We start from the raw sequence: 15,170 nt of genomic DNA, 5'->3' as shown, positions 1-15,170 counted from the left end.
CTCTTACTAAAATACTCCACTTGAAAGAAAATACCACACTATCATAATATCTAATGGTATCAACGTTGTAAACTTACAGGGTATCATAATAATAATGTCTTAAACCCACTATAACCTCCTAATAAACATAATCCCTTCGAACTCATGTGGATTTACTACGTCACATCCTAATGCTAAGGTACGGGATGCAACACCGACCCTTTTGTCACCCCTAGACTTCTACTGTACTGCGTTAGCTGTAGGACAACAGTGTTTGATTAAAATACAGATAGCAGTATTATAATGATATAATAAATTCTACGTTTATCTTAAAAAGGGTTAGAAAAGATAAAACTTTGATTTCTAAAAGTTCGCATGAACAATTTTGAGGGGAAAAAAAAAATTAGGCAGAGAAAAAGGTTCACTTAATATAAAATGTGGGCGGTGCCCAATGAACTACCAAAGCCGCATCTGAACTTCTACTATTTTCCGTACAACACGCATATAAAGATATGTAATTCTAGACGAGCAGTTTTGTGTTTGTCTAACTACTTGGCTCGATATGGACCATCCAAGTTTCGAACTGTTATTAGTTGTCCCACCCCACTCCTATCAATTAATCGAAATTCTTGACCTTAGTATATCTAGAGTTCATATTTCTAAAAGAATCATCTATTTTAGGGTTATGCAGTTGATCACGTGGCAGCCAGAATCACATGCACCGGACAGGAAACCAAAACACTATTTACACTAGAAAAACAATCACACAATCTCAAACTATCAACTGCCAGCAGCTAGTGCAGAAGTGTCCAAATCTTGCCTCGCAGTCCAGCGTAGTTTGTCGTAAACTACAAAAAACAATTTATAAGATTATCATTAGTTGCCTCTATTTAAAAAAATGAAAGAGAAATGAACACTCTAACGCAGTGCTTTCGTCCAACATACTATAATCCCCTTCCAAATCAGGCTACTAGCTCTACCTCTAACATATTTGTTGTTCCCCTCCCCAACCCAACCCAGCGCCTTGCTGCCTTCTGTCAGACTACGAGTGGAATTAAGCATACATAAAATAAGTGGGATGTAAAGAGACTCTTGAATATTCTCCATAAAGGCGAAGAAATAACCACCATTGTCATGTCGGTCTCTACAAATCAATGCCACGCTCTCCTAGTCCAAGTTGATACCTTGGGGCAGCATTGCAGTTGTCTCCAGGATTGTCTCACCATCCTCATCAACTGCAAATTTGCTCCAACCTGGGCCTCGAGCAGATAATAATTTAGCCCGATCAAGACCACCTCCTCGGAAGCCGGTTATTTTCGACGAGACCATGGGCATCACCAGCACTGAAGATGCATGAAGCGAGTCTCCCCCGAAGCCTAGTGATACTGAACATGCAGCCTGCAGGAAGTATACCCTTAAGATTTGTAAGCATGAAATCTCCTTCGTGGAATAGGGAATACAAACAAACACAGAACCTTTGCCTTGACAATCATATTAGCAGTTTTCATCAGCATAACTCGTCCAAATGATCTTATATCCTTAATTTGGGAGTCTTCAGATTGCATGAACAGCCTGGCATGTGCACATTTACCAATAAAAAGGCAGCAACTAGGAAATAAAGGTCATATTACTAAGCACTTTTAACCATTAGGAATTAAAGACAAGATAAAAGCAAGAATTTACTATTCAATCTCCAATAACCAACGTCTGCCTAATAAGGTCTAGACTACATACCTCTCCTCATCCTGCGACAAATTTGAAGTTGTTGAAACTAAAGAACCATCCTTCACTTCACCTCCTGCAGATATTATTGTTCAGTCTTTCATGCCCTAGGCACATTTTAATTTTTATTACCAAGAACCTGAGATCAAAAGTAGCAATACCTTTTGATTCATCTGGTGCTAGCAAAGAAATGCCCACAAACACAGAAATCATTCCAAGAATGAACATTGTTGTTCTTAAAGCATCAAATACCTGTGTAAATTCAAAATGTATTAGTTTTTAGTCTGCAAACTCACTTGAAAAGTTCAATGTTGAAACAATTGTCACAAGGCCCATTTCTTATAACTATGAGAAAGGTTTAGAATCCAAATAATTGTGTAACTAGAACTGTGGTCTTTTTTTTTTTTTTTTATAACCAGAACTGTGGTCTTATTATAGGAGGAAATCTATTACACCAAAAAAGCAAAAAGCAAGATGTAGCAACTAGATCAAGCGCAAAGGCAGAATACCAAGTAATGGCTTAGGCTACATGTGAGCTTATGTCGCTAAAGCAACTTCTTAAAGAGTTAAGGTGTGGAGGAGATGCACCAACGCAATTGATCTGTGACAATCAAGCTGCAATACACATTGCTCTAAACCCAGTATTTCATGAGAGAACAAAGCATATAGAAGTACATTGTCATTCATTCGGCAAAAGTTTGAGTCAAAGGTGCACTTCGGCAGCTTTTATCAAACCGAGTGAACAATTAGCAGCTATTCTGACAAAGTCACTCACGTCGCTCCAGAATTTAGTGTGTTAGTGGCATATTAAGAGCATACAATATGTACACTCCAACTTGACAGAGAGTTACCAATAGAGAAATTATTAGTATGGCAAGAGCTCATTCGTTGTAAATATGGGAAAGGTTTAGAATCCTTAAAACTGTGTAATTAAAAATAGGAATTATTTTTCTTTCCTTTTAGGATTACTTGCAAAAACTATTTAAACTCCAACATACTTGAGAAAACAATCAAGCAATTTATTCTCAGCATATATCCCTTTCTCATTCTTTACATTCATTTTAGAAAGGGAAAAAGCGAGGAGATGCACATGCCCTTCCGTACACACTGGAGAAAGAGCAAACCTGGTATTCCTGAAAGTACACAAATCCTGTACAAATGGAGAAAAAAGTCCAAGCGATTTGAAACATAGGGACAATAAGTATCGCATCAAAGAACGAAAGTCCTTCATTTAACCGTGCCATCTGCGACAATAAAAAATTCGAGAACAGAATCAGTTAAAGAACACATGTTCAAGTATTCTATATTACAACAGTTGAATGACAAAGCAACGAACAAGTGCATCATTCTATTACCCAAAATCCAGCTGTACTAAGAAACAACAGGAGCATGGAATACGTGAACCAGCTGTGCAATGAATAACCACTTGACATGGACAATCTTAACATGTTTGAACTGCAAAATAGAAGTAACCAGGGTCAAATGTATAAGATACAGTTCTTCCATCAGAAGGCAAAGAACCATGTATGCCACTTACAGAGACTTTGCAAACAATACTGAACATGATCCAACAGCACCTGAAACAACTGCATATGAAAATGGAAGCAGCATGCGCCAACAGGGCTTATTTTCATTCATCGGTACAGCAAGCAATAATTCTCCTCTCCTGCATGATTAACATTAGATTTGCAAGAACTACCAAGATAAGCATCCTCTTTTTCCAATATAGGTCTATAGAAAACATGACAAATCATGATTCCTTGTTTTTCAAATTTTAACATCGTGCTCTGTACTGCTGAGATGTTTAGAAGGATATCCGATTCCTGGGAGCAGACTACTCCATATTCCCTATTAATTTGTCTTCAAATTCTCAGTTGTCTCAAATAACTCCAATTAACTAACAGAGAAGCCTTTTTCCCAAGGTGGAAATCAGGGCAAGCAAAGCATTGGATGAACTCCTCCTATTTGAACAAGCTACCGAAGTATGAATGCAGACCCAGGAGGAAAAAACTCAAATTATGAACTTTAAAGTGGAAATCCAGCAGTTGGCTAAGGCAGAAGAGGCCTCATGGAGACAAAAATCTAGGTATTGGTGGTTGAAGGACGGTGACAAAAACACCAAATTCTTTCAGAAGATATTAACATTGACAAATTATTGGTGGGGGGGGAGATTATTGAAGATAAAGAACTCATCAAGGAAGAAATTCTCAACTTCTATCAGAATCTTCATTCAGGATGAAAGCTGGAGACCTACAGCCACTTTTGAAGGGATGGGATGTTTAACAGTAGAAGAAAGTAAGGATCTAGAGACAGAGTTTGGTGAGGAAGAAGTGCTAGTTGCTATCAACTCATGTACTCCTGATAAAGCTTGTGGACCTAATGGTTTTACAAAGGCCTTTTATCATAAGAATTGAGACACAGTCAAATATGAGGTGCTTGGAGCCCTCAATCACTTTCATCACAACTGTCATATGGTAAGGTCCTTCAATGCTTCATTCATTCCCCTCACTCCAAAAAGAAATTGAGCCGGCACTCAGTGACTACATACATACCTATGACCTATCAGCCTTATTGTCAGTTTCTACAAAATCACAGATAAGGTGCTGGCTGTAAGAAAAGGATAATTAGAAAACTGGTTTCAGGTTCAGGGTACCAAAATGATTGTATTAAAGGCAGGCAAATCATAGATGCTACACTCATTGCTAATGGAGTCCTGAATTGGAAGCAGAAAAATGGGGAAGCAAGTCTCCTATTCAAGTTTGACATTGAAAAAGCCTTTGACAAGCTAAATTGGGCATTCCTAATCTCAATACTCAGGAAGATGGGCTTTAGGTAAAAGTGGATTAGATGGATAAGATACAACATGTATAGTCAAGTATTCTATCCTTATCAACAGAAGTCCAGTGGGTTTCTTGTTTCCTATGAGAGCAATCAAACAGGCGATCCTCTTTCATCTTTCCTCTTCATCCTTGATATGGAGGGGCTTAGCTGTATGCTAGAAAAAGCCAAGCAGATACTGTGGCCCGAGGGTTTCAGGATAGGAAATAGTTGTGTTAACTCTGTGTTTATCTCACATCTACTCTTGCAGATGACACTTTTTTTATATGGTGCTGAAAAAACCCAAGTTCTATACCTAAACCTCACCCTCATGATTTTAGAAGCAATGTCTGATCTCCATATTAACATGCTGAAAAGTGTAATTTACCCTCTTAATATGGTACCTGATCTAGAGGAATTGGTTATCATGTGCTGCAATGTTGGTTGCTTTCCATCCACTTATTTGGACCTTCCTTTGAGTGCCAAACACAAGTCGGCTGAAATATGGAATAGGGTTGTTGAAAATTTTGAGAAAAGACTTACTACATGGCAAAAACAGTATCTCTCATTAGGAGGAAGGATCAACAGTGTATGTCTCTTTTTCCCCTCCTTGCCAAAGTCTTAAAACAGCTTAACAAAATTAGAAGTACTTTCTTATGGGAAAGCGACAGTTAAGCACACAAATTACACCTGGTGAAGCGGTCCAAAGTCACTCTACCTAAAGCTTTTGGTGGCCTCAGTATCAAAGATCTTGTTATACATGGTAAGTGCATGCTTATGAAGTGGCACTGGAGGTTTAATCAAGGGTCTACGGGAGGAGGTAACTATGGCTAAACATCGCAGTAGCACCCACTGGTGTACCAAACCAACCAGACTAGCGCATGGAACTGGATTGTGGAAGACCATTAATAACCTATGGGGGGAATTCTTCAGTAACACTCACTTTGAGGTAGGGGGATGGGAATCACATTAGATTTTGGTTAGACAAATGGATAGGAGATTCCACACTGAAAGAAGATTTCCAAACCTACTCAGCATAGCCAGATACCAAAACTCTTCTATTTCTCAGCACAGAGATGGTAACCCCTGGAACTTAACCTAAGGAAGAACTTACACGAGGAGGAAATAGAAGATCTCTCGACTTTGCATAAAAATCTGGAGAATTGCAACATTGATAATCAGGTTGGAGACAGTTTGAAATGGGGTTGCAGCAGTATTTACACAGTCAACAGGAGGCTATGCACATTTGAGCTTTAATAAGATGATGGTCAATCAATGGCACTGGAAATTAGTTTGGAAAACCAAGCTCCCCCAAAGATATCATGCTTCATTTGGACTGCGCTAAAAGGGGCATGCCTCACTCAGGACAACCTCATCAGAGGAAATTTTCAACTGGTCAATAGGATGCCTCAATGGATGCCTTTAATGGTATTTCACTCCAAAAAAAAGTCTTGTGTTACTTGGAAAATTTGTATCAGTCCAGAAATAAGCAGTTCGATTGTCGAGAGCATTGTATTTCTGAAACCAGGGAGAACCTAGAGAGAAGGGAGAGTTTCTCTTTCTAAAAACTTCTGACCAAACAGCTCCTTAGCGTCCACTTTTACATTTACCAGTATACGTGCCTCTAAATGCAACGGTGACCCTGTAATTCCTGCTAATTTATACTCCCTCTGCCCATTTTATTGGTTCTGGTTTGATTGGTTATGAAATTTAAGAATGGAATTAAATGATATGTTGTGAAGGAGAGCAATCTTTTCAGTAAAGATTATCAAAATGTAGAATATTAAACTTAGCCCCTGAAGGTATCAGCTAAGGCTCACTTTGTCTATTTCAACTAGTTTCCTGGGCACTTAACTCCATTGAACATATAAAACAACTAAGAGCAATCCCCTGTGAACCTGATTTATAAAAGTAGAAATACCCTCACTTAAGTAGATATTTGAGCATAATTATAGCCATGAAGAATAGGAAGGCGTACATAGCAATTCTTATAGTAGTCACTTTAGCCGTGGCAGGTATAAGCATGCTTGGAGAACGAAGAACAAGTTGGTGCGCAAGAGGAAGGCGGGAGAGACAACACAAGGAGCAAGCGGCACAGTTTATAGCCAACGGTTTTCATTTTCACCTGAAACTTACACTTTGAAGGAATATATCCCAAGTCCATTACTTCTAGCAGGCTAAGTTTTTAGAAGTCAGAGTAACTTGACACAGTACTTTAACAATATACTATTACTTGATACTAAAAGAATGTGCAGAAATTATTGACTGTACCATTGTGACTTACTTGTATATTGAATGATGTAAAGCAACGACTAAGACTAAAGTGAGACTGTAAAGAAGAAACGTAATGTTGCTGTACTTCTCAGCCAACTGCTCCGGCGTGTAAACTACAAACAAAGGAGGATAATAAATTATAATCTGTTGGGAGCATGCAACAATCTTTTATTCTTTTTTTTTTTTTTTTTTGCCTTTTCATAAGGTAATGAAGCATATAACAATCATACATTACTAGAAAGCGGAGCATATGCAAAGTTTGAAATATGTTAAAAAGTTACTCCTCAGTCCCATTTTATGTGACACTTTCTTTTTTTTTTATAAGAGGGAAACCCGCAGCCGCTACACTTGGTGCGCACTGGGTAAACCTCCCCCTGTGTAATAGCCTGCAAACCACACAGGGGAGGTAAACCGCACTAGGCAATCCATGTGCGACAGGCTCAACCCAGAAGGCATTGAGGGGGATTCGATCCCAGGTCATCCGTATGGATGACCGCCCTGCAAACCAACCGGGCAACCCCCGAAGGGTGACACTTTCTTTCTAGTCTGTCTCAAAGAATGACTTCTTTCTATTGTTGGAAAAAATTCTTAGCACCCCCATTTACTCTGAAGTGTCCCACATTGGCTAAGGAAACGGGCTCTTGATATGATTTTGAACAATCCTCACCTCATAATCTAACTTTTCCGGTTGCGTTAAACCCGGATTTTCATGGCATGAGACATTTTTCTTACAAGGTAAAAAAAATTATTTATACTGGGAGCAACTCCCGTATACTAGTATACCAACATTTAGAGAACCTAGAAAAGATATGATACTCTACAAATATGACAATCTGTGGCAGACACCCAATCTTCTGTACACTCATGATATAGGACAATTATAAACGACACATGGTAAAACAAAGATATAAGCAACAAAAACAACAATCTTCACCTTCCATCACATACCAGGCGACTGGTGGTTGCCAAAGGCTACAAGAAAGATGTTTCCAAGAACAATAAAGGCAGTAGCTACCAATACTCTGCAATGCGAAAGATATTTATCAGACCGTAGCTTGTATAACAAGGATAATAATTACTATAAATCAACAATCAATTCTCTGAATTGCTGGTAGTTTAGACTCGGATCCTTATTGATTTTGATAGAAGAAGTTTAAATGTTAGCTTACTTGATTGTCACTGTTTTGTTCAAAACAAAGTAGGCAAAGGCGATGTTTGAGACAAATTGTATAGATCCCAAAGCTGCTAGAAGTGACTGCCGAAAAGGAAATACCACGATGATCAAGGAAAAAAACAAAAATATGCATCATCAAAGAAAAGTAAACATTGCTGCTAATGCTCTGAAACTGTGTAAAAGCCAACAGATAATGTGTCACGCAAAGAGATGCGCAGGAGAATAACCTAAGTTGCTAAGACTCGGGTGCGGGTATCCAATACGGGGACAGATCCGAGTATCGGATTCGGCAAAATCTAAATTTTAAGATTCGGGGATGCAGATCCGGATATGGATACGGGTGGGGGGATTCGGCTAATAAAAATAGAGCTATAAAAATATTATAAATATTGAGAGATATTCTGTGAAAAACTTGCACGAATATTGTAGAATTCAATCTTTCATTCTCCGAAATTTGTTTTATTTTTTATTTTGAGAAATCAAAATCTCAATTTTTCTCCCAAATTTGTCGATGGACTCCGGTCAAAGTGTCCGAAGTCAGTTGACCGAATCCGGGACGTATCCCGCTCCCGCTCCCGTCCCCGTCTAGTATCGTGACGGGGACGGCACCAAAATCGAAGAGTCCGCGCAACTTAGAGAATAACTACAGCAGTATCAATCTTTGATCCTTCTATTATAATCAACCTAACCAGCAAAATGTTTGATGGGCTGGGAAGGTGACCAACTCAGGGATGGCTGGATGGGAGCGAAAAATTAGCCTTGATGGTACACTCAATCCTTGTAGTCATTGGTACACCGAACAGGTTACATCCCTGTAGTCCAACTGGCTACATGCTGGTACCCAACCATTGGACTTCTCGTAAACCTGTCAATTAAATTAAAAACTAAAGCCCTAATTCCGTTTAGACCATTTTCTTTTTATTCTTTACTTTACTTTTTCTAAAAGTAGCAACATAAGTACTAAGTTCACTTACTTATGTTGAATAACAACCAAGAACAGTAAGAAGCTATCCATATTAAGATTTTACCATTATGCTACATCAATGTAAATTAAGTTATGCATGATTTACTTCATAGATTTAGTCAAAATACAAGCAACTTGTATTGAATTGTGTGAACCACCTGATAAGTATGATATTTTGCATAATATTTGTGGCAATTCCCCTATCAAGTATCAATTGCACTTATTCTTTACCCGTTTTCGATTAATTTTTGGATAAATCTCATGGTTGTGTGTTTTTGATGCATAGGAAGAAGATTAGATGAGAAGTGGTAATGAGAAAGCAAGATGGAAATAAAAGCTGATGAATAGAAGAGAGAGAAAAAGAAGTCCAACTGAGACAAGAGTTCCAAGTAATGCAGTGACTGTGGCACCTTAACTACCGAATGCCAAATTGAAGTGCTGAAATTGATTTGAGCTAGTGTTCAAACCGCGATGGTAATTGCAACCGCAGCTCTCCTTTCTTTTTTCCTTTTTTCTTTTTTACAGTGCGAGTGTGACCGCAACTCTTTAACCCAAGCTTTAAATAGTCATCTTTTGATTCTTAAAATCTAAGCATCTTGATGGAGAACAACCCTTGGGCATCCTTTCAACGCAAAGAACACAACCTTAGGAGAGTTATCTGATTGAAGACTAAGATATATTGTTTTCCCTGAATCTTATTCTTTTTATTCATATCCTTTCATGGATAGTTTTTATCTATATATGTTTTGCATTGTTCTTGACTATGAATTATAACTAACCATCCAAGCTAGGATTGTATTGAACCATATTGCTTTTGTTGATCTAATTTGATTCTTCCATTCTTGTTATTCTTGGATGAATGTTCACTTTGTTCAATCTTGCTTTGTGTTTTTTCTGCTAGTCTGATCAACAAGTAGGGTGCCCATAATAGGTTGAATAGGACGTTGGGACGGGAACTCAAATCAGTTTATATTGAACAATGCCGGATTAACTAATTAATTGAGTTACTTAGGTTAATTTGTGATGGAGAGTCGGAAGATATCCTACCATCCTGCGTATCCAGAGAGTTAGGCCTATTACTAAAGCATTCTAACTAATCCTCCTACGCTAAATGCAATGTTGTCAAAGGTGAAAAGCTCTAAAAAGCACTCCAGGTCTATAGGTTCTTTAAGCGCAAAGGCAACCAAAGTGTGGGCTTTAGTAAGAAAATGCGCAATGAAGGGAAAAAATAAAAATATATATATGTGATTCAAGAAAAAAGGTAATAAATTCATTCACTTAGCAATTCATATACTTATTTTCCAATTATATATGCTTTAGTAACGCTCTCCTCAAGATACAGAAGGGGAGCCTTGGAGCAACGGTAAAGTTGTCTCCGTGTGACCTATATAGGTCACGGGTTCGAGCCGTGGAAGCAGTCATTAATGCTAGGGTAGTTGTCTACATCACACCCCTTAGGTGAGGCCCTTCCCCGGATCCTGTGTGAACGCGGGATGCCTTGTGCACCGGGCTGCCCTTTCTACTCAAGATACAACTCATGGGCAATGAGGCACATAGATTATTGCCTTGCCTACACTGAACCGCAGCTTAAGCAAGGCAAAGCTTCCTTTACTAAGCTTCAGGGGATCAAGCACCTCTCGAATGAACCTTTGACAACACTGGCTAAATGGGAAAAGGCTCTTCTATAATTGGCAGATTAGTGTGAGTAATTACGTGCCCAAGGCTAGAAGATTGAAACCCACCACAATTAGGAAGAAAGGGGATTCATAACCCAAGGTTTCTATTCATTGGTTTCGTCCTAAAGTGTTATTTTCAGTTGCATAATTGGTTGTTTTAGTAATTAAAATTAGTCTACTTAACGTTTTCATAATAAGTGATCATTTGAACCAACAAATATTTGTAATAAACCTATTATTTACTTTCTAATTAATCTTCATCAAAAATATTTACTTTCTAATGAACTAGTTTCTCGTGGGAATGCTACTTGGACTCATAGTTCATTTAACTTGGCAACGACCACCTGCTAATTGTAAGGTTCTGTGGATATTATCACTACCTCATATAAAAGGCTAAACAATAAGAGAGGGAAAACTTCTATTTTTCACCCATGCGGCGGTAAGATTCAAGCCAAGTTCTAGTACCAATTCAAACCTCCAAGAAAAAACTATCAATAAGAGGAAACTTTTCTTTATTTTATATTCATCTTCAATAAAAAGCAAACTATGAAAATAAAATTAGGAGAAAGGCAAAGAATCTTTTTTATTTGTCTTATTTCTTTTAAACAAACAATTTCTAGTTAAGTACCATTTCAACCATGGGAAATCAGTTAGTAGAAATTCTGAAACAAAAAATGAAAACCAAGAAAAAGGAGGTTAAACTAAATCAAAAAACTTTTTCTTTTTAATAAGTAAATCAAAAATCATTTTTAGACAACCTGAAATCGTTTTCAATAGATAATACCTATGAGGCTTCTTTACCAAATATAATGTCTGTCACACACCTCACAAGCTTGTTTCAACACATTTTATTACAGTAAAATGAAAAGGCAAGTAAAGAAAATGAAAATGCAAAGAAGTGGATGTTGAGCAAGAACACTTAATTTTATTTAAAAAAAATTTCCCTCTTATTCTACAGATGTTGGGCCGTTTCTGAAAGAGATTCAGTTAAAGATAAGAATTAAGGAGAAATAAGTTTGGGTAAGTTGGGTTATAGCCCAAACCATACAAGCACTAACCCCATGGATTTACACCCCGACACAACATTGGGCAAGTTGGTTGTAATCTCTCCCTCTCTCTCTCCCCCTCCCCCCCCCCCTCCCTCCCCCTATCTCAAATCTACCTACTTCCCTTGCCCAAAGTCAATATAGCCCACTAAATATGAAGACAAATTAGAACTAGAACCAATAAGTACTGACCTGAGCAGCATATCCAAATGAAATGAAATTGAGACAATTTCCTATAGCAAAGAATACAATACCTGCTTCAAAGTTCACACCCATCAATACAGTAAAAAAAAGGATCAGATACTTGTAAAGGGACAAACCCAAAAGCAATGCTTACCAACTCTCCATGTTTGGAAGTATATAATAGGCTTCATCGTAGCTTTTACATCTGTTCCCTCATTACCCAGCACAGAGTGCTTCTCCCTCTGAAATACTTATGATTCATTAGAGCTGCTAAGAAAATACAAGTTGAGCCTCCGGTAAGGAGGATAACAAGAAAAGAACAAAAAATATCAAAATACTGCCAGAACAATAAATCATTACTCCAACCTCTCATAACATGCAGCGGATAAATATAAAATGCATATGATCTTAGAGGATCATACAAATTTCGACCATTGAACACATGGCAGTCAAATACTAGGAGGGATATGGTTAGAAATGAAGATAATCGGGGCAAGGTAGGTATGGTCTCCGCGGTGGACGAGACGTGGGAAACGAGGTTGAGATGGTTCGGGCATGTGAAGAGATGTTAAGATGCATACTCCCTCCATTTCAATTTATGTGACGTAATTTGATTAGGCATAAAGTATAAGAAAAAAAAGACTTTTGAAACTTGTGGTCTTAAAAGCTTTGTTGGGTCATTAACATAGGGGTAAGGTTTGCGTACATACTGCCCTCCCCAGACCCCACGTGTGGGATTGCACTGGGTTTGTTGTTGTTGTTGTTATAAAATTTTTCCATGGGTAAAATAGGTAAAATAAAAAGTTATTTCCAAATATAAAAATATGAATCATTCTTTTTGGAACGAACTAATAAGGAAAATGTGTCACATAAATTGAAACGGAGGGAGTAAGTTATGTAACACGTAGATAACGTTCTGTTGGCTGATAAACTCCTTACATACCTTTGTGATATATTACAATGGCGATTAAACAAAAGAAGCTTACTGGATAAGGGGGGAAAAAGACTGCCTTGGACAGAATGACGGAAATAGGAAACAGTATATCACTCCGTATTGCTATCAATAGGTTGGTGGCAGAAAAGGAGAAGACTGGATATTCCTTGAATCCTTCATAATTAGCTAATGATTGGTAACCAATAAAAGGCCTCTTCGTTAAGAACCCAATCCCCATGGGATGGAACAATCACATGCGATAAGGTTGTTAATATGATATGGACAGATTAATTGGCCACTCTCAGAACATCCTCCACCCCTAAGCCTCTAATCGTTTGCCTCAAGAATTATGATTTTTTGTAAATAACTCTTGCAACCCACTTTTGGGTGAATTATGATTTATTGTAAATAACTCTTGCAACCCACTTTTGGGTGATTACTGGGGAGCTCACTGAGCTCGAGCTCCCTGCGCTATGCCACTTAGGTACAGGTTTCGAACGCATGGGGGTCCACTCTTCTTAATAGTGACTCTATAGCTGATCAATGGTTTGAGACACTTCTTATGCAGCTATGTTATGACAACGCATAACCAAAGTGTATCACAATTCCATTTGTAGCCCAACCGTATCGAATCACTATTATCTGCTTTAATACTTACATTTGAGATTGTTGGATAGACTAGTAAGGCTAAAAGAACATGCTCTATCCATCTCTCTCATCAATGTATGTAGAGAAAAAAAAGAATAAGCCTAAGCAGACAATGTCACATTAAATTCAAAGTTGATGCATCATGAATACTTCTTATTGCGTCCAATCAATGTTTGTGATTAAAAGAGAAACCCATTTATAGACAGGTGTAATGGGAATGAAAGTGTACAAGCAAACAAGTTATTTGTATAAAGTCATCCGTCAACTCAAAATTACCATTGGGAATCTTATTTCCTTTCAACAACAAACAACAACAACATACCCATTATAATCCCACAAGTGGGCCTATTTCCTTTCATTAAAAAAGAGTAAAAATAGATAGAGAAAAGAAACAATAGGAAAAGTGGATAAAGCTTAAGTTCAATGCCAACGTATTCCCTTTGGAGCAGCAAGTCTTGCATTCCATATATGAGCATGAAATGAAAGACTTCTTTTTTACTTTCTATCAACAAAAAAAAAGTCTTGCATATGATAAAATGTGGAGGCCCCAATAATTATAATTTGTCGTGGACATGGACACCATACTTGACCAAAATTAGACCTAGAGCTAATCAATTTCCTCTTTTCTAAGTTAAGCAATGACACATTTGGCTACGTTAAGACTACCTATACGACCATAAATTAAAAAATGGCAAAAGTAGAGCTGTGAAGGGAAAACTAAGCAAAGCACAGGGCAGGTAGTTGTGTAAAATAAAGGGTAGAAAGTACCTCATCATGACCTAATTTAAGGAGGTTGGTTCCAAAGTTAATGGCAACGCTACCAAACAAGTTGATAACCGCTCCAATTACCCACTCGCCCATGGATGGAAGAGATCAGGAGGACTTGTCCACAGTGAACTGAGTACCGGTTTTGCAACTTTAGGAGCAGGAGCATCACCACGGAAGACAACCAGATCTCTGATGGTTGGGACTTGGAAGACTATAAATAGGCAGACACGTTATCAAAGAATTTGCCAAAGGTCAAAGACCAAGCAGAAGTGATAAATAAATAACTAAAAAGAGAGAGAGATTTTGAAGATCGACTGGAGATCATAATGTATAGTAATAATTTTTCGCGAAAATGATCTTCAAGTTTAGGAAAATGAAAGTGGGGGTAGGGAAAGGAGCTTGAGAAAGTTTACCTTGAAAGAGGCCGGCAGGTTTAAACCTATGTATTGTCTGAAATTTGAAGGAAAGCCAGAAGCTAAGCGGATCTAACAATGAACTTCATTTTTTTCTTCTTGTGGTAGTCAATATATACACATAAAGATATCAAATTTTATCTTTCTCGGACTGCAGATTTAAATCCTGTGCGGAAGGGGGGGAAAAAGAGAACCCTAACATGAAATTGGAAGCTCAACGGCCAAAGGAGACAAATAAATTTGATCAGGGAAACTCAAAGATGATGGCTTTGAGTCTTTCTTCCTTCTTTCCTTTCTTGCGTTCCTGGCGAAGTATGAAAAGAACTTCGTGTAATAATATTATTATACTCTATTGTTTTCAAAGATAATTATTTTCTAAAAAAAAAAATACTCCTACTACAGAGTACTTATATGGCATTTCTCAAACTAGAGGCTGTGGTTGAGGGGTCCATTTCCTCATAAAAAATGGCGTGACAACTTATCAACCCTTTCAGGAGTTACCCTTCCTGTCGGTCGGTAAAGCCTAGTCATTAGCGTATTGGTTTTCAATTTTAAATAAGGCAGAACTTGAG

At 37.9% G+C, this 15,170-nt stretch overlaps 1 protein-coding gene across 6 annotated transcripts; it reads right to left on the bottom strand.

The window, feature by feature from the left end:
- Nucleotides 1-382: 382 nt before the first annotated feature.
- Nucleotides 383-14,970, bottom strand: LOC104089783 (probable magnesium transporter NIPA8). Of its 6 annotated transcripts, none has more exons than XM_009594750.4 (15): nt 14,599-14,970; nt 14,186-14,396; nt 11,990-12,077; nt 11,845-11,906; nt 7,962-8,047; nt 7,741-7,814; nt 6,803-6,905; nt 3,239-3,367; nt 3,057-3,156; nt 2,826-2,945; nt 1,863-1,953; nt 1,714-1,777; nt 1,455-1,551; nt 1,107-1,377; nt 383-827 (listed from the first exon to the last, which is right to left on the bottom strand). In XM_009594750.4, exons 2-14 carry the CDS (start codon nt 14,276-14,278, stop codon nt 1,147-1,149), a joined length of 1,338 nt encoding a protein of 445 aa, XP_009593045.1. In that variant the 5' UTR covers nt 14,279-14,396; nt 14,599-14,970; the 3' UTR covers nt 383-827; nt 1,107-1,146. The 6 variants fall into 6 exon arrangements, with proteins under 6 accessions (XP_009593045.1, XP_009593044.1, XP_009593047.1 ...); XM_009594749.4 differs by having other exon boundaries at nt 1,164-1,377; XM_009594752.4 differs by lacking the exon at nt 14,599-14,970 and having other exon boundaries at nt 1,164-1,377; nt 11,990-12,105.
- Nucleotides 14,971-15,170: the final 200 nt, after the last annotated feature.

This window comes from Nicotiana tomentosiformis, chromosome 2 (assembly GCF_000390325.3).
Source record: "Nicotiana tomentosiformis chromosome 2, ASM39032v3, whole genome shotgun sequence".
In the NCBI taxonomy this organism is placed as follows: Eukaryota; Viridiplantae; Streptophyta; class Magnoliopsida; order Solanales; family Solanaceae; genus Nicotiana; species Nicotiana tomentosiformis.
Note: the sequence above shows the minus strand (reverse complement) of the source record. Positions and strands in the feature narration are given on the sequence as shown.